The sequence below is a fragment of the Lynx canadensis genome, chromosome A1, assembly GCF_007474595.2.
Source record: "Lynx canadensis isolate LIC74 chromosome A1, mLynCan4.pri.v2, whole genome shotgun sequence".
In the NCBI taxonomy this organism is placed as follows: Eukaryota; Metazoa; Chordata; class Mammalia; order Carnivora; family Felidae; genus Lynx; species Lynx canadensis.
Window position 1 is genome coordinate 121,282,548 of NC_044303.2, and position 22,393 is coordinate 121,304,940.

Sequence of the window (22,393 nt, forward strand, 5' to 3'; positions counted from 1 at the left end):
TATAGCTTGATGGTGGTCCTGGTTCCACAACTGCGTCAAAACTCTTTGAAATGTACATTTAGAACAATAAAATTATTGTATGTAAATAACACTCAATAAACCTAACAACTTTCACATATAGGACAAATAAGGGATCACATGCTTCACAAACACTATACTATCTGTAATAAAGACAAACTGGAAACCATCTGAACCTCTATCAAAAAAAATATTTAAACAGATGTAGAACAATCACAGGATTGAATACCATGCAACAGTACAAAGGAATAAGCTAAGTTTTATATATATTAAATGGATCAAGTTCTGTTAAGCAAAAAAGATTAGTGTACAATGGCCGACACGGAATGAAAGCAACTATGTAAAAAAAGACATACAAAACCAGGCTATACAGGCTCTGTGAATATACATGTAGTACCTAATGGTATCTCTTAAAAGTCTGGAAGAATACTTAGCACACTGATAACACTCGCTGCCTTTGGAGAGAACAAACAGGCCCCAAGACTGAACAGGGTGATCAGAAAGGAGTTGACAAAAATGAAATATTGGGACCTCATCAAAATAAAAAGCTTCTGCACAGCGAAGGAAACAATCAGCAAAACTAAAAGGCAATCGACAGAATGGGAGAAGATATTTGCAAATAACATATCAGATAAAGGGTTAGTATCCAAAATCTATAAAGAATTTATCAAACTCAACACCCAAAAAACAAATCATCTAGTGAAGAAATGGGCAAAAGACATGAATAGACACTTCTCCAAAGAAGACATCCAGATGGCCAAATGACATGTGAAAAAGTGCTCAACATCACTCATCATCTGGGAAATACAAATCAAAACCACAATGAGGTACCACCTGACACCTGTCAGAATGGCTAATATGAACAACTCAGGCAACAACAGATGTTGGCAAGGATGCGGAGAAAGAGAATCTCTTTTGCACTGCTGGTGGGAATGCAAGCTGGTGCAACCACTCTAGAAAACAGTATGGAGGTTCCTCAAAAAGTTAAAAATAAAACTACCCCATGACCCAACAACTGCACTACTAGGCATTTATCCAAGGGATACAGTGTACTGTTTTGAAGGGACACATGCACCCCCATGTTTTTAACAACACTATCAACAACAGCCAAAGTATGGAAAGAGCCCAAATGTCCATCGATGGATGAATGGTTAAAGATGTGGTATATATATACAATGGAGTATTACTCAGCAATCAAAAAGAATGACATCTTGCCATTTGCAACTATGTGGATGGAACTAAAGGGTATTATGCTAAGCAAAATTAGTCAGAGAAAGACAAATATCATATGGCTTTACTCCTATGAGGACTTTAAGATACAAAACAGATGAACATAAAGGAAGGGAAGCAAAAATAAAAACACAGACGGGGACAAAACATAAGAGACTTTTAAATATAGAGAACAAACAGAGGGTTACTGGAGGGGTTGTGGGAGAGGGGATGGGCTAATGGGTAAAGGGCTTAAGGAATATTCTCCTGAAATCATTGTTGCACCATGTGCTAACTAATTAGAAGTAAATTATAAAAAATAAATTATAGAGGGAAAAAAAAGGCAAGGAGTTGAATGCTGCTATTTTCCCCCATAGAGAAATCTACTTATTAACTACTTGTGTGATTACAGATTAATAATGTGTAACTTATGTAGTTGTAAACAGAGGTTGTAAGTATGCAATCAAAACTTTTTAATGTATGAGCTCATATGTGCATCCCTGCACCCAATACACACACATGCACGCGCGCGCGCGCACACACACACACACACACACACACACACACACACACACAGGGGGGGTCTTACCAGTTTGGATTTTCCACACTTTCCCGGAAGACAGACTCTTCCTTCATGGATGCATACTGTGTCCATGTAAGGCAGTGACTCCGTATAGCCATGTTTCTTTCCTGAGGATTGAGCCACGATTCCTCTTCCAACTGGATACTAGGTACCTTTAAAATGCTCACCTGTCCAACAGAGAGTGGGTGGCTTTCTCAAATGAGGAAGGCTACAGAAGGATGGAGTCCAGAGTTGCTTTTAGTCTTGGATAATTAAGAGGACAAGTGATCCTGATATACAAATGATGGCTCACCAATGGCTGTGACTTCTTGATAATCAAACATACCATGACCTTACTAAATGCTGGTGAGGACATGCAAATGACCCAGGATTTATGCGAGCTGTATAGTCTCTGGCCTGATTTCCCTAACTGCTAAACACTAAGCAAATTATCAGCCTCCTTCGTGTCTCCTCCAGGGCTGGTTATGGCCTTCTTAAATTGATGGACACTAATTGGGCCCACTTATGGGCTCACATGCAAGACACTATCAGATAAAATATTTTCTTCATTTTAAACTCTGTCCAATACCTTGAAATGTATGTTTTCTGAGGTGGAGGAGACATGGGAAACTACAAAGGCAGCACTGTACAAGTCAGAGGTGTCCTTAAATTATTTAAGAATTGAGATACAAGACAAAGTTGAATGTCTTTTTAAATAATAGATTCAAAGGGTGTATATAGGGCAAAGGCATGGTATACACCCTGTAGAAAAAGCCAGTCATAATTTGTTGTATTCACTGCAACACATTTTAGCATCTGGAAAATAAAGTTCTTTTTCACTGTCATATCAGCCTTCTTTTCTCCAAAGAATATGACAGAATCTTAATCCAGGATAAGGAAGTGATAGAAGCCATCACTCTTTCTAATACAGCAAACAAGCACAGCAATATCATCTGCAAGCTAACTGGCTTCTACATCACCAAACCAATCACTTCTGGGTAGAAATAATGATCTGAGACATTTTAAGACGTGCACATCAAGATGTTCTCCTCTTGGGGCGCCTGGGTGGCTTGGTCGGTTAAGCGTCCGACTTCGGCTCAGGTCATGATCTCACGGTCCGTGAGTTTGAGCCCCGCGTCGGGCTCTGTGCTGACAGCTCAGAGCCTGGAGCCTGTTTCAGATTCTGTGTCTCCCTCTCTCTCTGACCCTCCCCTGTTCATGCTCTGTCTCTCTCTGTGTCAAAAATAAATAAACATTAAAAAAAAAGAAAAAAGATGTTCTCCTCTTATTTCCTAATGATTCAAAAAGGACTCTTGTCAATAATCCCTCCATGATTCAAGCAATGTTATTAAAAATTCCCACTTACCTCTGCCAACAATCACCAGAGTGCTTAAGGATTTCAAAGAGAGAAAACAACTTGCTATCATGAAGATTTCAACATCACCACCATTACTTTACAGAAATACACACAAAAAGACTTACAGAGAGCACTGAGAAGATTTTAGTCCCTGAAATAACTGTATTCTCTGACAGTGACATAGAATCTGAAGCTTTTATCTTCCTTGCTGAAGATGAGACTAAATATTTACCATCTGTTTACTTCTGATCATTCTTATCAAAGAATCTTATCTAACCACAGACAGATGAGAAAACATGGTCACTTCCTGCAAAATGTCCAAGACATCTTTAAAATAATTGTAGACCCTCTGGAAAACAGTGTGGAGGTTCCTCAAAAAATTAAAAATAGGCCTACCCTATGACCCAGCAATAGCACTGCTAGGAATTTACCCAAGGGATACAGGAGTACTGATGCATAGGGGCACTTGTACCCCAATGTTCATAGCAGCACTCTCAACAATAGCCAAATTATGGAAAGAGCCTAAATGTCCATCAACTGATGAATGGATAAAGAAATTGTGGTTTATATACACAATGGAGTACTACATGGCAATGAGAAAGAATGAAATATGGCCTTTTGTAGCAACGTGGATGGAACTGGAGAGTGTGATGCTAAGTGAAATAAGCCATACAGAGAAAGACAGATCCCATATGTTTTCACTCTTATGTGGATCCTGAGAAACTTAACAGAAACCCATGGGGGAGGAGAAGAAAAAAAAAAAGAGGTTAGAGTGGGAGAGAGCCAAAGCATAAGAGACTCTTAAAAACTCAGAACAAACTGAGAGTTGATGGGGGGTGGGAGGGAGGGGAGGGTGGGTGATGGGTATTGAGGAGGGCACCTGTTGGGATGAGCACTGGGTGTTGTATGGAAACCAATTTGACAATAAATTTCATATATTGAAAAATAAATAAAAAATAAAATAAAATAAAATAATTGTAGACCATCTCTATGTCCACTAAGAGCCCTCCACAAAAGAGAAGCAGAAACAGGAGGGGGGAAAAAAAAACTATCTCCCGTGGCATCTGCCAAAACTGAGGTTAGATATGAGAGTGCTTTCTTCCTCTGAGGAGCTGTGAGATCCAACTGGGAAAGTTCTAACATGCCTGGACATCAGAAAATGCCATCTCTTTCCAGGACTGTGTGAAAATCATCCAGTGTCACACCAAATCTGATTAAATTTTAAAATGAATTTACCTTCCTTAAAATTTCTGGAACCACATTCTGACAGACTGCAATCCTCTTTCTATAGATGATCCCTGTTGACACATCTAGAAACAGAAAATTTTTACACTCAAAAAATGTTTTAAGGATATGTACTCCTATCCTAATGTCAACAAAACTTTTCATTTTGATGTCAGTTTTCTCTATGTAGAATTCCTAGAGAAAAATGTTTAACTCAAAACTCAGTATCCCTGACCACTTTTCTGGGCCAAATAATTCCAAATACACTTATCTGTAATCAAGGAATAAGCGTGAGGCAGCTACTCACTCTGCATGCTCTAAAGTCAGAGAGAAAGAATCACAAACTGTTCACTGCTCTGTATTATCAATGTCAACACTCCAATGACAAGGGCCAATGAGACCTCTGCTCAAATCCAATACAGATGTTTTCACAAGAATATGGAGAATCTGATTCTGCCACATTCTGCACCAAACATGTTTTCAAGCACAGATTTCTGGGTACACAATGTAAACCTACAATTAATTATATTAGCCAAAGTCTTCACTCATAAAGAAACAGATTCCCTGTGACTGGCACTACTCTGTTTTGGAACAGAGTTTCCAAAAATGTAAAAAGCACACAATAAATGTGAATTAAGAAAAGGGGAGTCCAAGTCATAGAAAAAAATAAACTCTGAAGTATTCTCTTTTGGCCTGTAAATTACTGCGACTCAGCCAAGCTCCTGTAGGGTTTCTCAAATCTCTGGCTATAGTAGCCCGGACAATGCAAACATCCAGACTGCCCAGAAGCCACTGACAGGGTGAGGAGTGGGTTTGTCTCCTGCCCACTGGCCTTCCTTCAGCCAGCTTATCCAATGTTTGCAGCACACCCACTTAAAATGGATTAGCCACTCCTGCAGGCAACGATGCTCCCGTCAATGGTAGAAATCGTAATTAATGTTCCTATACCACTTTGGAATACACATATTGTTCTTTCATTTGATCTTCATAACAACCTAAAGCAGGATTAATATTATTTTCCCATTTAATAAGCGAAGAAACAGAGCCTCGAAGAAGTTAGGTCATGCAGGGAGTAACAAAATCAAGGCTTGGAACCAGATTTCTCTGATGCCCCATCACAAGTTTCTCTCACACTGAGTGCAGACACATGAAAAAAATGTTTTTTAAAATCTATTAATAGAGTATGGACACAAAGAAAATACCTTCACAAGCAAAAGACAGTTTTTGTGTTTACCAAGCACAGAGAAGACTTCAGAGTCACGTAACAAACAGTGGCATCTCACACATTTTCTCAGAAGGCTCAAGAGTGTGTCAGAAGTGGGCCTGGGTGTCTCCAAATGTTTACACACTGATTATGTGCCTCACCAGAACTTCCTATGTGGCCCAGTTCTCAAGTCCAGGCAATGACAGTGAAAAATTATTCCAGGGAAATACAAACGACAGAGAGCAGTGGAGACTCCTACGCTCTAGTCTAGGGGTGAATAAACCTTTCCTGTAAAAGGCCAAATGGTAAATATTTTATGCTTTATGGTATGAACAGTCTTGTTGCAACAACTTAACTCTGCTCTTGTCGCCAAGAAGAAGCCATAGAAGGTATGTAAACAAGTGGGCACAGCTGTATGTCAATAAAACTTTATTCACAAATACAAGCAGGACAAGCATAGCTTGCCCACCCCTGTGCTGGTCAGTATGGAATCATATTCTATAATATAATCACTTTACAATCACATCTTACATACATGCTACTAATCACAAATGTTTTGTCGTATATACAATGATACATGAATATATTATAGGGATATAGTCATGTGACCTTGGGCAATTTATTTAACCTCTCAGTACCTTGATTTCTTCATACATTAAAAGGCAGTAATAATAATACATATCCCAAACATTATTCTGCAGATTAAAGGAGTTAATAAGAGTGCCTGGCACATATTCAGTGCTCAGAAATGTTGGCTGTTACTATTGTCATCAGTCATTAATTGAGTGACAAAAGCATATTAAACAAGACTTCTACTGCTGCTTTAAATGCTGGGTACTCTTCTCTGTCACCTCAAATACAGAAATACACCTGTTCTCATATCTGTTTAAAAGGTAATAGTCTGGGGCACCTGGGTGGCTCACTCAGTTAAGCTTCCGACTCTTGATCTCAGCTCAGGTCATGATCTCACAGTTTGTGAGTTCAAGCCCCACATCTGGATCTGCGCTGACAGTGTGGAGTCTGCGTAGGATTCCCTCTCTCTCCCTCTCTCTGCCCTTCTCCCGTTCACTCTCTCTGTCTCTCCCTCAAAATAAAAAATAAACTCAAAAAAAGAAAAAAAAAATAGGCTACACACACATACACCTTGACAAACATCACTATTACTTAATGATCATCACTGAAGTGAGGTATATTCAGAGAACTTACCTCTTTTTTCCTCCACAGTTATTACAGAGATGACATTTTTATCCATGGGGTTGGGATACTAAATGAAAACACATAAAGAAGAATTACCATTCATCCTTAACCAAAATGAATTACCTCACAGTAACCACAGTTATTTGCAGGAACAGTAAATATTTTCCAAGCAACTCTAAGGCCAGTTTTCAATCAACGCCCTTCGTTGTACTACTTGGGCCTAGATAAGTAAGAAGCTATCATGAATTCAACTTGTATAAATCCAGGGGAAACCTTTAGATCCAACACAGCCCTGGGCAGAGAAGGGAGGGTGAGGTTAATCTAATTAATAAGTATTACTATTAGTATGGAACCAGCCTGGCCTAAATGAAGAGTGTCCTTGGTAGCAGGCACTGTGCTACATGCTTTACTCACTTACACGTTCTTGTTTATTTTTTTAAGTTTATTTATTTCGAGAGGGGGGTTGGTGGGGGGATGGGTGCAGAGAGAGAGAGAGAGAGAGAGAAAGAGAGAATCCCCAGCTGGCCCCATGCTGTCAGCATGGAGCCTGCCGTGGGGCTCGATCTCACAAACAATGAGATTGTGACCTGAGCCAAAATCAAGAGTTGGATGCTCAACTGACTGAGCCACCCAGGTGCCCCTACATAACCTTGTTTAAATCCCAAAACAGCTTCTCTGCTGTGGCTGGGTCATATGTTATCATTACTTCATCTGCCAGAAACAGAAACTGGATAAAGGTTAGAGTTTAGGGTCACCCAGCTAGTTAGTGGGAGAGGCGTGAAATTAAACCAGGCCTAATACACAGTGAACCTTCCACTATGATTGGGTACCACTGCCTGGCAGCTGGTTTAGCATCAGAGGAAAACAATCAGAAGTAGTCTACTCCAGGTGCTCAATGATCATTTATCTATTAATTGCCCAGAAAGACAATTTGGATAAAAGAAGGCTGGAAAAAGCTATCATTTTTGTCACAGGCAGTTTACATACATTATTTCATTTTAATTCTCAAAACAATACCATGAGGTAAATACTGCTTTTTCCCTTTCACATGTGAAAAATAAGGCCCGGATAAACTAAGTAATCTGCTCAAAATCACCCAGCTAGTTAGGACTGAGATTATAATCTACCCACAGATATTTTCTATTGCCTTCTACACCTGCCTACCTAACCTACCCTTGAATGACCTCAGAATTACTCAAATCCAACCCTTTCTATTGCTCAGGTGCAAAGAGAAAGACTTCAGGGGTGAAAGTGACTTCCCCATAAGACAAGGGGGCCCCTGGTCCAAGCCTGCAGAGCACTCCTTGGGCTCTTTGCCCAAAGACTTACACTGCTTCATCATGTGATCAAACCTGCAAAGAAAATGACAGGAAGTCTTATCCAAGACATCAACAAGTGCCGAAGGGGAAGGAGAGCAGTGAAAAGGCTGAAAAGCAGGAAAAGGGGGGCCTTCTACTTGATGAACTTGAGCTTCAAGTCTCTGGAACCCCAGGAAGTGGTATATGTTACCCAGGGTGTGGGTCTCCCATATCTCACACAGGTACCTGCATGCACACGTGGGGGGGGGGGCGGGGGAGGGGGTTGGCTAACTGATTGATTTCACAGAAAAGGGTCCATTACCTACGTTATTAAAGATATCTGTGGCCCCAAAAGACACTGGATGAGAACAGAGACTCTATGAGAACAGGAATATGATCTATTTCAGTCACTCCTGTATCTCTACCACTAGCACAGTGTATGACATATAGTAGGCACTCAATAAATTTTTGCTGAATGAATGAATGATTAGGAAGATGAACCTCGCTCCCTAGGGGGCCAATTTAGAAAATAAACCTTATTTTGTTTGGAGAATGATCTATGAAGGGAACAGATGATCAGTTCTCTCTGGTCAGCCCTCAGTAGCCTTGACATTTCATCATTCCCATCCTGGCAACTGCAATCTTGATGAGTAATCAAAAAACTGAGTTTTATGTATTCATTCATTCATTCATTTTTGCTCCAGAAAAAAAATGCTCAAAATTATGGCCACTGCTTTCTTGAAGTTTAACTTTCAGATAGTGTCCATTAGGTAGGATCAAGTTTAGCTATTCTGTTCCTTGCAAGGGGCCTCACTTACAGAGCACCCCTCAAGCAAGGAAGGTATCTGAGCCTCACACAGACCCCTTGAATTGTGTGTTTGTGTGTGTGAATAGAAACTTTTGTGCCAAGATAAAATGCAAGTCTGAAAGTATTTCCTTGACTAGTCCTAGTCTGTTCGTTTTGCATTCATCAATACACCCTGAATGAATATTACAAATACACTCTAAGTTGTAGGAAGATTACTAAATTATGGAGGAGATCTGAAATGTAACCACCAGAGGAGGAGACTGATAAAAGCTTTCAAGTTCTAATTGCTTCACTAAGTTATCAGTAAAATTCCCAAAGAATATGAACTCAGAAACTTCACACTTTAACATAATTTTAAGATTTTCTTATTAAGCCAAAGAGCATTGACTGAAACAATAGTGAAAATTCTTCATTTAAGAGGTTTTGAGTACCTACCATGCCAGGCACTGTTCTAGGCACTGAGGATATAGTAATGAAATAAAATTGCAGCCTCTTACAGAGTTTACGTGTTAGTTGGGGAAAAAAACAAGAAAAAAATAAACATATCAGGAGAAAATAAATCAAACTAAGGGATAATAAGGAGATGAGAAATTGTGGAAAGGTGTCATCATAAAATACTTAAGGGTCACTCAACAGACAATGCTTGTAAATAACAAGTAAAATGAAGGTTTTATTAGCCAAACACAAGAGATCTTGAATGGGAAAAGAAATGAGAGATTTGTTTACAATAACTAAATACCATGACATGAAAGGCATATATTTTAACTTTTTTAAAATGAAAGATTTATTATGTTGAGGCTCCCCCTATCTGGCATTACTTGAAATGATCTGATGCCACCTTGTGGTAACTTGAATATTCATGATTTAATTCACGAACATTTTTCTGAACTCTGGTTCACAAGGGGTTGAGAGAGGGAACGCTCTCAAAGACGGTCATCAACAGGAATGCCAATTTGGGAAGGCAGGAAGCAGTGGACAGGTTTCTCTGGACATTTTTTCCAATGCGGTGTGACACTGGAACGGATCAAGCTAGGTCAGGATTAAGACCATCAAAGACTTACTGAGTATGCACTGGTCTACTATGCCCATGCCTGTATTAGAGGCTGCCATATGTATTATCTCATTTAGTACTTCCCCAAGCGAGTAAACCAATCAACAACTATTAAGATAAGGAGTCTCTGCATGAAAGGCATAATGGCAATGGCATAAACAGGGTCACACGGATTGGATTTTCCAATCCCCACTCCACGCTGGGGACTCTCATGGAAGCAAAGTGGTGTGAACACCCAGGTATCTGCCCAAAATGCGTGCCATCTCTGAACCTGGCTCAGTGGATCATAAGCTGCAGTCGCACAAAAATAATTACCACATGGAGGGGCGCCTGGGTGGCGCAGTCGGTTAAGCGTCCGACTTCAGCCAGGTCACGATCTCGCGGTCCGTGAGTTCGAGCCCCGCGTCGGGCTCTGGGCTGATGGCTCAGAGCCTGGAGCCTGCTTCCGATTCTGTGTCTCCCTCTCTCTCTGCCCCTCCCCTGTTCATGCTCTGTCTCTCTCTGTCCCAAAAATAAATAAACGTTGAAAAAAAAAAAATTTAAAAAAAAAAAATCGGTTTAATAATTAACACATGGGGGGCTGTGTACAGTCACCACAGATGCCATATATTCTGGCTGACTTAAGGGATCTTCCAAGGTATACTTCACTTCATTTTGAACTTATTCATGAGTTTACGTTCTTTACCAAATGTGTAAACTAACTCCTTTTCCTTTTCCTGAGATACAAATCTATTGCAAATACCACAGTCTAACAAGGGTAAAATGGAGACTCTTCTACATTGTCATATATCTTGCTTTCAATTACTTTTTACACATCAATGGGTAAGAGGCCTAAATAAGTAAATAAATAAAAGGTTAGAGGCCAAAAACTGCAAAACACTGGGTAAAAAGAGAAAATACACATTAAGACAAACACAGAGCTATGAAAAGTGAGAGGCCAAAAAATGGAGTCCATCCAATTACAGGAATTAACAGTCACTCTATTTGTGGGAAGAGTTTCATGACGATATAGTTATTTACCTTTCTTACTTACAAGGGAAAAGTATACAAGCTTTCATAAAGCTTACTGTTAAGAGTAAGGACTTTTTAAAATACCAACTTTCCAAAAGGCTCAGAAGTTAATGCCTGCCTTTTATAATACCCCCTCCCAAAAAAGAGTCAATGACCTCCAAAGGAGCCATTGTGTACCAACTTCTAAATGGCATCCAAGAGAGCACAAGGAAGCAACTCAGCGACAGAGCTGTGTTAGTCCTACAAAGGCCAAGAGGACCTAAAATAAGTCTGTATGTTAACATTTCTGTTTCATAAGCATTATGAGAATCTTTGCTCCTCAGGCTGCTTCCAAACATCCACATGCAAAGCAGGGGAGCTGCAGAAAAGAGATGTGGCATTTTAGTTAAACAAAAACATCACCAGGAACTGTGCCAAGTTTCCTTTATGACCTACATGCAATAGTCTATCTTAGAGGAAAGCAAAGTTGATTTCATACAAAGATCAAATGAATCATCGATTAGTCAAAATTTCAATGTTCAAGGACAAAACATTTTTAAGTCAATAAATTTCTGAATGCTTGTGCATCAGCCTTTCAGGACAATGGGATGATGAAGGAGAAAGAACAAAGGACAAGCAGACACACAGACCATGATGCTGCCGTCTCTGGAGCCGGGGCGATGGACCACCAGAGGACATGCAAGGCCGTTCTGCCTGGAACAAGTTATGATTCTAAACAAAGGCCAACGACGTCACATCACCTTTATTCATTCAAAAATGTCCTAATAATTGGCAATGACAACATGAAGTTTCTTTGAAAGAAAATAATTGTGACACAAAGGAAAAGCCTCGTATCTCAACATTAAATGCATACATAAACCAGATGCATTTAAAGATAAAAAGTCTACAAAATACCCGACCAGTACTCTTTCAAAAGTGCCAGGGTCGGTCCGGAAATTTAAAAAAATAGAGGATCTGTGCCACACTGGGGGAGACTAAGACAGGACAACTAAATGCAATGTGGGATCCTGGACTGACTCCTAGACTGGAAAAAATGCTATTAGTTGACTACTGCCAAATCTGAATAAAGTCTGTAGATCAGTTAACATTTTATCAATGCTAATTCCCTGGCTTTAAAAACTATACAGTGGTTTGGGGAAGCTGGGTAAAGGCTACCCTGGAATTCTTTGTTTTGCAACATTTTTTAAGTCAAATTACAGTTGAGCCTTGAACAACAGGGGTTTATACAGTGTGGGTCCACTTCCATGTGGGTTTTTTTCCAATCAGGACAGTACTGTAAATGCATCCTTATGCCTTTCTCAACATTTTTTTCTCTAGCTCTCCAACCATCAAAATACAGTATATAATATATATATAACATACAAGATATGTGTTAATTGACTGTTCATTTCATCTGTAAGGTTTACAGTCAACAGCAGGCTACTAGTAGTTAAATTTGCGGGGGGGGGGGGTCTAAAGTCACATAGATGCAGATTTTCAACTGTGTGGGGGCCAGTGTCCCTAAACATCATGTTGTTTAGGGTCAACTGTATTTCTAAATGAAAACTTAAGAAAAAAAAACAAAGTTAAAATTAAAATACAGAATGTTGGAAACAATTGAGTTTTAAAACCCAAGAGACTTCAGTCTGAAACCCATCTGTGAGAGTCTTGGGCAAAATGCTTTAATCTCAGCCTGCCTTAGTTTCTCCATCTGTGAAAATAGGGGGAAAAAATCCATCTCAGAGAGTTGTCACAGAAATTAAAGGGAACAATTTTATGTAAAGTGTAACACCTGGCATCATGCAGGTTCTCAATAAACAGTAGCAGTTTCTTGCTGATGAAGAATGAAAGGTTACATTTTTTAAAACTCAGTTTCAGGACTTCAGTGCTTATCTTGCAATTTACTGTGGTGTGGTATTAAAGCATACTCCTAGTATCCATCTGCAAACTAAATATATGTAGGTGATGATTTAAGAGTCTTTAGAGGGGTGCCTGGGTGGCTCAGTCGGTTGAGCGTCCGACTTCGGCTCAGGTCATGAGCTCACGGTCCGTGAGTTCGAGCCCTGCGTTGGGCTCTGTGCTGACAGCTCAGAGCCTGGAGCCTGTTGCAGATTCTGTGTCCCCTTCTCTCGCTGACCCTTCCCCATTCATGCTCTGTCTCTGTCTCAAAAATAAATAAACGTTAAAAAAAAATTAAAAAAAAATCATTAGAACAGGGGCACCTGGCTCAGTCGGCTGAGCATCAGACTTTGGCTCAAGCCCCACATCGGGCTCTTTGCTGACAGCTCAGAGCCTGGAGCGTGCTTCGCATTCTGTGTCTCCTCTCTCTCTCTGCCCCTCCCCGACTCACACTCTGTCTCTCTCAAAAATAAACATAAAAAAAATTTTTTTAATAAATAAATAAAATAAAAATCATTAAAAGATATTTCTTTTCCTAGAATAAAACTTCAAAGCTCATGCTTTCCCAATTCAGAGTCCATGTGACAAGAACTCCTGACAATCCCTCCCTACTAGCATTAGGGAAGGCATTGAGTCAGGAAAGTACTAGAGAGTACTGACATTTTTGAAAAGGCAACAAAGTCTTTCTAAGCACTCTAAAAGCTCTCATAGATTAAGAATTAAAAATGGGGTGCCTGGTTGGCTCAGTCAGTGGAGTGTGTGATCTCAGGGTTGTGAGTTCGACCCCATGGTGGGTGTCGAGATTACTTAAAAATAAAATATTATTTAAAAAGATAGGATCCTTTCCTCACACTCTGTATCTGTAACATGCCCCTGAGAAAGCATTTATCACAAAAATTAATGTATTTCCTCTGTCCCCTTGAGGGCTGGGGCCATGTTTTATTTATCTCATCTCCTAGAGGCAAAAAGATGCACAAACTTACTATAAGTGTCCATTAATAGAACTAGGAAAAGTTTTACTGCCAGTACTTTAATAGTTAATAATCATCCTACCTTTTATAAACTTATTAAGCCACAACCACCAATAGATAAGTTTCCAAGTACAGTTTATGATTTAAATAACATTTAAAAAACAAGTCAGAATTCAAATGTGCACCTTTATTCCTGTTCTTTCTTCTCTTTATTACTCCAAGTTGGTAAAGGTTTCTGCAGACTACTCCTCTCAGCTTTTTATTTTCAGGTTCATGGAATAAATGTAAGAAATTATTATTGTTAGTATTACTCTCAAGATTTTTAACAAGTACTGTACTTCAAAAGCACCTACTGTGTGCCAATGCATGCAACTATGTGCGTTATCCTCTTAATTTCCCCCAACAATTCCAGAAGACAGTGACTATTATCTTACTCTGGAGATGAGGAAACCGAGGCATAGAAAAGAGAGCTGACTTGCCCAAACTCACACAGCTAGAAGCACTCGGTCCCCCCGGCTGATGTCAGAGCCCGTACTCTTCCCGTTTGCACCATTCTGCTTCGTGTCGTACCTAATCTTCTTCTAGGAGAATTGAGGATGGGAAGATAAAAGAAAGACTATTACAGCGTAAGTAAAAAGATAAACAACCATTATGTTAAACGAGGCTTATCATTCATCAAAACATGGATTTTGGAAATATGGGTTTACCCCAAGTATTTCAGGAGCTCTGCAGGAAGAGATGTTCTACACAACTAAGTGTCAGATTTGCAAGGGAGAAAAGATAGGATCAGAAATGGAAACATTATTAATTGCCCAATCAACTTTCTACTCTAAATGGAAATAGCCATTCATAAATCGCCTTTATGAGTGTAAGGGTAAACACTCAAACCATTTGTTCAGCACATCAGGCTCCTGGCGAGAATAAATAAAACCCGAGGCCGCTGTGTTGAAGCAAAGAAATTATTTTGATCTGTCCATTTTATTACAATACCCTAAGTAAGGACACGTTACTGAGACCCACAACAACTTCAGTGTGAAATCACACAGGGCCAAATTCCTGAATAGTGCATTTCCTTATCCACTCAGCAAGGATTTGGTGAGCACCTACTATGTTCCAGGATGTCTTTGGGTGCTTGTGATGCATGAGGAATAAATGGTAGAGTGTAAGCCCATGAACCTCACACTCTATTCACCACGATTCTTTGGCCTACAGCACAGAAAGAAAATTAACCTGAACAACTCTATAGTACAAAAAACTCTTAATGTCTCTGGCCTTATTTGAGAATAAAAAAGAAAATCCAGTCAACACAAAGTCCCCTCTGGGTCCTTTTTAATAACTTTAAGTTTCAAATAGACAAAACTGAACAAGTGTTTGAATCTAACTGGTGAACGCAAGCTCAGTAAACAGACTGGCGTGAGCTTGTAAGAGATGAGTGAGCTTCTAGACTGCTACACTCATCCATGCAACTTTGTGTTCTCTTTGTACCTGGTTTTAAATAAAGGAAAGAAACAGCTATAAGTGATAAGACCTAGAAAGGTAAGAGATCATACAAAGAAAGAAACCAAAATACACTGTCAGGCACACTGACAATATACCTCATGGAAACTACAGTTTAGCATCTGATAAATAAACCATTTTGGGTTTCATAGCATACCTACATAAGAGTTCATTGGGAAACACTATATTCCATGAACAAAGAGTACTCTGCGGTGTTTGTTTTCAAGGTACCACTCAGCTTTGAAAGCATGTAGCTAGTATTTTGCCTGTGGTATCCAACAGGCAGGTGTAAGAAGAGCAAACATTCCTCAGGTTTTAAAAATAGTAGTATATTATAACTTGGAAGGCAAGTCCTAACATACCAAAAGACGTAGATCAGTAGACTCTATTTAAAATAGAACATTCTCAGCGCTGAAGCAGCTTCAAACATACCATTGTGAAAAATCAGATTAAATGCTTCCCAGAGATCCTCATATGATTGTCCCTTCTGCCAAGTGCCTTCCTTTGAAAAAAAATACATACAGACTAAAAGAAATATAAAAGTATGTTTAGCCAAAAAGATCATTCTTACTATCTTACACTTATAAAAAGCTAATGCTTGTCAGACTGTTACACATTTGATCCTCACAACACTCCTAGGAGATAGGTGGTAAGGTACATGGCATTGCTGTTTCACAGATATGAAATTAAGACAGCAGGTTTGCTGTATAGAGTTGTGCATGTTGCTCACTGCACAAGGTCTTCCAATCTAGCAGGCCGGTGGGCACAGGGCTACAGCCACCTAGAGGAAGGAGTGCTGAGATAGAACAGGCACCAGACTTGGGCCCCCACACCCAGGAAATGGCTAACAAGCCACAATAACCCAGTCTTCTAGCAATGCCTGCAGGTGCTGCTTGCCGTCAGAAACCAAGGCCAAATGCCAGAAGCCCCAAGCTCCAAACAAGCCCCCATGACCCAGTTTTCAACGAGTCTGATCCAGTTCAGACACTGTGCTAACTTTCCAGCACCAAAAGGGATGGACACTCCCCTGTGAAAACCCAACCACCTGAGCCAAGATAGACCCAGTGATGAATTTCCACTGAGTTTTCCCCTTATTCTAATACTAAAAATCACCCAGGGATAGGAACTTAACACGCTAATTAGACATGCAACTCAAGAAGAAGCAAGAAGCATTGACCTTTAAGTGCACAAGCCACCCCCCCCCAAAAAAAAAAAAACAGAACAAAAGAAAAACCCACTCCTACACATTTGGACATCACCCTTTTCAGCCTAGGCCTCCTTAAAACCCTCCGAGACCTCTCCTTGGGAACCCAGCCTACAGACCCTGTGCTGTCTCCCTTCTGCTGGAGCCAACCCAATAAAGCTTTGCCAGGAACTCCCACTCAGCCCTACTCAATTTCTATGGCTACCCCAAGAGCCTGATTGAGTAACAGCCATTCTTGCTAATTTGCATAAATTTCCCCATTTACCTTCCACTAGCCCCATTTACTGGGAGCTCGTGGGGTCGACCAGTAAGATGGTGCCTCTTTCTTTCTTTTTTTTCGATTTTATCTAAATCCAAGTTAGTTAACATAGAGTGTAATAATGGTTTCAGGAGTCTAATTTAGTGATTCATCACTTACATATGACACCCAGTGCTCATCCCAACAAGTGCCCTCCTTAATGCCCATCACCCATTTAGAAGGTCCCCCCACCCCACACCCCTCCAGCAACACTCAGTTTGTTCTCTGTAATTAAGAGTATCTTGTGGTGTGCCTCCCTCTTTTTCTCTTATTTTTCCTTCCCTTCCTCTGTGTTCATTGTTGTGTTTCTTAAATTCCACCTATGAGTGAAATCATATATTTATGTTTCTCTGCCTTTAGATGATACCTCTTCTTAATTTGCACTAGGGCCCGATACAGACTGGTGAAAACTGTGTCCCTAGGCCACCCAAAAACTGCTTTTAAAGGGGAAGGCACAATGATGGCCATCCATCTACTGACTTCCAGTTCATGGCTGCAAGTAATATAAGGCGAAAATTCTCACAGCAAACGGATTTATTGACATCTCATAATTTAGTGACTCACGTAGCCCCTTCCAGGGATCTCTAAGGCACTCTCTGAAGGAGTGCTTTGTGAATAGAAAGAATGGAAATGTATGGGGCTCAGGAGTGGCGGAGCCGGTTGAGCGTCTGACTTCGGCTCAGGTCATGATCTCACAGTCCATGAGTTCAAGCCCTGCACTGAGCTCTGTGTTGACAACTCAGAGCCTGGAGCCTGCCTTAGATTCTGTGTCTCCCTCTCTCTCTGCCCCTCCCCTGCTTGCACTCTCTCTCTCTCTCTCAAAAATAAATAAATATTTTTTAAAAATAAATTAAAAAAAAAGAAAGAATGGAAGTGTAGTATCATCTGCAGTGCTTACATCATTCCACTGCTAGGTCTTTTCTGAAAATGCTCTCCTTTCCCTGAAACTCTAACTTCCAAAATATCCTCCTCAGTCCTTATTTACTATGTGCCAGGCACTTTGCCAAGTTTTTTACAAGCAATCTTCCACACTGTAACTGAATGCAGCTAAGTGACTTCAGCTAGAAGACACTGGCACACAAAAACCACCCAGCTGAGCCCAGTCAACAAAATTATGAGAATGAAAGGTCTACCACTGCTTTAATCCACTGCATCACAGGGGTGATTTGTTACATAGCAACAGAAACCTGAGACACTATATTCTCTCACTGTACCACATATCAAAGCTATACCCCTACATCAGGCACAACGGGTCCACCAAGATAAAATAAGTCCTGAGAATAGACAGAAGAAAACTGAAATCGGATAAAGAGCACAGCAAAGATGATTCTGGAACATTTTATCCCCTCAGTAGTCATCGGAATGCCTATTATGTGGAAGGCAGCACAGTCTGGGGGACTAGGGGTGTAGACTTAGGATTCAGATGTGCTGAAATCCTGGCTCTCCCAGCTGCTGGCCATGGGAACCTGGAAAAGATTCTCAAATCCTCTGAATCTCAGGTTTTCTACGTAATGAAATGGAAGTCAGTCCTAACTGCTTGCAGCTGCTGGAAGAGGTAAATACGATAATGTATGAAAGCACTTTCTCCCCCTCTCTTCTTGCCTGAGAAAGTCCTACTCACACAACAGCCATCATTTCACACAGGCCATTTGTTTGACAAAGCCTTTCCTCATGACCACCGTGCGGGACCTTAGCAGGCCTTCCCCGCTATATTTGGTCCCAGTAACATAAACTTTCTCTGTAAATACATATCATCAATTTTAAGTATGTATTCATCTGTTGGCCATTTATTAACGTCAGCCTCACTTACAAGACACCATCAGCCCCACGAAAAGAGGGTCTATCTGTTGTGTCCTAGCACCAAGCCCAGTACAAAGAAGAAAAGCATTTAGCCCAGAAGCATGACCACATGAACAATACTCTCTAAAAGAGAGCATGCCATTGTGCTATGTGCTTCTGCAGGCATGAGTCTAATGAGAGAAAAAGAGATGTGCAGCAGTAACTATCCAATGCTGGAGAAGATAGTCAATGATTTTGATCTGGATCAAGTGCCCTTCCAGGTCTGACAAGACAAAGATCAGCTCCTGAGGAGTGTAATCCAGAAGGCATTCCAAGGGAGCAGTGGCATTAGAGAATCCACACTCCCAACTTCCTAAGAAAAAATGGAGAGTTGTTGGGGAGCCTGGGTGGCTCAGTCGGTTGAGTGTCTGACTTCGGCTCAGGTCATGATCTCACAGTTTGTGGGTTTGAGCCCCGCTTCAGGCTCTGTGCTGACAGCTCAGAATGGAGCCTGTTTGAGATTCTGTGTCTCCCTCTCTCTCAAAAGTAAATAAACATAATTTTTTTTTTTTAATGGAGAGTTGGCTGTTTCTCTTTTGGGCCCAGAAGTCTGGCCTAAGGCAAAGTCTACACTAGATCCACAATTCAAGCTTTCATTCATTTAGTCATTCATCAGTTATCCGATTTTTAGTGAGCACCTACTAGCTGCTAGGCACTATTCTAGATACTGAAGATCTATCAACAAGCTGACATTCTCCCCCAAAAAAGACTTCTACGGCAACACCATGTTACCCAGAGTCCTACAATCCTTGGCTTGGGTCCCAAACTGTATCATCTCCTCATGTGAAGGTCAGGTCTTATCACTTAAAAAATTAACTTCCTCGGGACCTGGGTGGCTCACTCCATTGAGCGACTGACTTCAGCTCAGGTCATGATCTTGTCATTCATGAATCCAAGCCCAGGGTTGAGCTCTGTGCTGAAAGCTCAGAGCCTGGAGCCTGCTTCAGATTCTGTATCTGCACACAGCACCCCCACCCCCACCCCCGCTGTCCTGCGCACGCGCTCTCTCAAAAATAAACAAACACTAATTTAAAAAAAATTTAACTTCCTCTCCCCTTATCTCCCTTTGATGGCTTGTGGGTTGTATAAGGAGTGCACTGCTTGGTGGCTGCTACCCAAGGCAAGTTACAAGTCTGGCAAACCTTGTCTAAGAACATGAAAGCTGAAGGGGAACCTAAAATATCTTCTGATACAACACTCTTAGAAGCAGAAACTGCGTCTGAAGAGAACAGACGCTTGACCAAGTGAAGGAACTAAAGGCAGAGTCAGACAAGAGTCCAGGAGTCCCAGCTCCCTGGCCTGGGTGCTTTCAATTTCTCAACGAAATTTCCCCTTCTATTACCATGAGCACAGTCCTCGGAGGAGCCCTGAGAAAAGAGGGCCACTGAACACCGAGACTGGGGTGTAGTTAGAGCAGCACAAACAACTACAACACTTTAGAGGCCATCAGTGACTTTCCATGAATTATCTCACTTGAGTCCTCGCAACTAACCCTTTCACTTAGTACTATTATGTCCCCATTTCACAGATCACAAAACCAAGGCACAGAGAGGGTAAGCAATCTGCCCCAAGTCCCACAGCGACCTCCATTGTGATGATAGAGCCACAATGCTGGGAAACCTAGGGTGATGGCTTCCACGGTCCCCACTAGCTTTAAGGGGTCCATGAGGTACTAGAAAGATCCACAAGTCCTGTGCAGCCTCAAGCAGGCTCCAGAACTTGCGTTCCCTGCCACTCCGGGACAGGGTGTGAACGTGGCGCCGCGCACCACGAAGGGGAGCCCTCGAGGAAAGCCACTCCCACCCCCGCCCTGCATATCCCGAAGCGAACCCCGCAGCTGGAGCGCAAGAAGGGGAGGGGTGGGGGGGGGACTCCCGCGGGGGGTCGGGGCGGGGGCCCGGACAGGGCCGGGCGCCCCGAGCGCGGACGGCTGGGCCAGGGCTCCCGGGTGCCGCGCGTCCGGGCTGGAGTGGGCGAGTACCTTTCGGAGGAAGCTGGCGACCACCTGCTCGAAGGGGTACTTGTACACCTGGCGCACGTCCACCGTGACCCCCATCCCCGCGCGCCGGGCGCCGGGCTCGCCCCGGGCCGCAGGCGTCCACACCCGCCCCGCCGAAGGGGCGAGGGTTTTTTTTTTTCCTGCCTTTTCAAACTTTCGAAACTTTATTGTCCCCCCCGGAGAAACGGACAGGCGGTCACACCCCGCCCCCTTCCGCCCCGCGGTTTGTGGGCGGCGGGGGGAGGGGGGCGCAGCTGCGGCGGCTTGGGGCCCGCGCGCACCTGAAGCGGCCCGCCCTGCCTGCAGGGCCCGTGACCCCACCGCTCTGCGCCCCGCGGCCTGGCCCTGAGCTCCGGTGCCGTCCCGCCCCTGAGCCTCGCACTCAGCAGCCCTAAGAAAAGGATCATAAATACGGAAACAACCACCCGCCCTCTGAGATTGGCTTGTAATCTAACCCCCCTCCTTGTTGCTGAGTCTGGTGTGACAAAGGTCAGCGACTGCGTGACTCACACGATCCCGGCAGCCGCCTCAAAAGCTGTAAATTGGGTCTCAAATTCGGTAAAAATTGCCCGTATCCCCAGGGAGTGTTCGGGAAATAACGGTGGCTTGGCACGTCCGGCGCTGTAAGGAAATTCCTATGCTCCTTAAAGTTGAAACACCATGAAGCCTTTGTTGCTACAAAGACGCACGAAAAGAATATGACCGCTTTTCACTGACCTGTACAGATTTTGCAAGAACGAGCAAGTGAATCCACTTACTCAATAAGTTAGTCAACATATTCCTGGAAAGCTACTCCGCGCCAAGCACTGTGGCAGGCATGGTGCCTGCTGTCAGGTGGGATGAGTGAGTCCGGCTATGTAACACCCAATGAACAAAATAGGAAAACAGACAGGATAAGGGATTAAGGTTATGGGACTGGGGCCCGATGTTAGCTAGCATGAATGAGGAAGGTCTCTGAGGTGGTGACTCTGACATTTATAAATTTATAATCTCGCTGGCCACCGACACGCACAGTCATACTGGTGTTACAAATCTTACACTTGGGTAAATCCAGCTCTCCATTACTCACAGCTTCACTCCCACCCCTGCAAGAGACTGGAGGCAAATCTACACCCAATATAACAGGCCTCCTTTTAAGTTCATAACCACTAACCTCCAGGGGCCTTTTAATGGTGCTGGACAAAAAAAAAACAAAAAAACAAAAAAAAAACAAAAAACAAAAAACCTCCATTTCTCTAATCCACTAACTGTCCCACAGTCTTCTCACCTCAAACCCCCAACACTTCCCAACCTTATTCTCAGGCGACTACCTTGCTTCCTTTTTCACTTAGTAAATAGGAAACCTGCCTCTACCACATCTATCTACCCACCTGTCCAAATGCCCTGCCTTCTCTCCTACTTTTTGTTTTGTTTCGTTTTGTTTTAAGTAGGCTCCACTCCCAGCAAAAACACAGGGCTTGAACTCATGACCCTGAGATCAAGACCTGAGCTGACAAAAAAAAAAAAAAAAAAAAAAAGACCTGAGCTGAGATCAAGAGCCCAACTCTTAACTGACTGGGCCCATCCAGGCACCTGTCTCTCCTATTCTTGTGTGTGAACTGCCAGCACTTAGTTTAGGGCCAGTTTCTCCACTTGACCACTGAATCCAGCAGTGGGCTAGCAAATGGTTAACCAACAGCTCTCCTTTAAAAAACAAAAAAACAAAAAAAAACCACCAGGGACCCCTGGGTGGCTCAGTCGTCAGTCATCTCAGGTCGTGATCTTGTTG

General features: G+C 42.1%; 1 protein-coding gene across 7 annotated transcripts in view; it reads right to left on the reverse strand.

Annotated features, from left to right (window-relative positions):
• Positions 1 to 20,771, reverse strand: part of PRELID2 (PRELI domain containing 2) — a 63,584-nt gene extending 42,813 nt beyond the window's left edge. For 3 of the 7 annotated variants that reach the window (XM_030320610.1, XM_030320629.1, XM_030320619.1), the window contains exons 1-4: positions 20,608 to 20,771; positions 6,781 to 6,838; positions 4,383 to 4,456; positions 1,817 to 1,977 (exon numbers count right to left, since the gene is read on the reverse strand). In XM_030320610.1, coding sequence (XP_030176470.1) covers positions 1,817 to 1,977; positions 4,383 to 4,456; positions 6,781 to 6,838; positions 20,608 to 20,682 — 368 coding nt within the window. In that variant the 5' untranslated portion in view covers positions 20,683 to 20,771. Of the gene's footprint in view, positions 1 to 1,816; positions 1,978 to 4,382; positions 4,457 to 6,780; positions 6,839 to 10,243; positions 10,269 to 13,973; positions 14,044 to 14,277; positions 14,370 to 15,717; positions 15,788 to 20,607 lie in introns of those variants that run through there. The other 4 variants (XM_030320647.1, XM_030320637.1, XM_030320655.1 and 1 more) reach the window with 4 other exon arrangements.
• Positions 20,772 to 22,393: the final 1,622 nt, after the last annotated feature.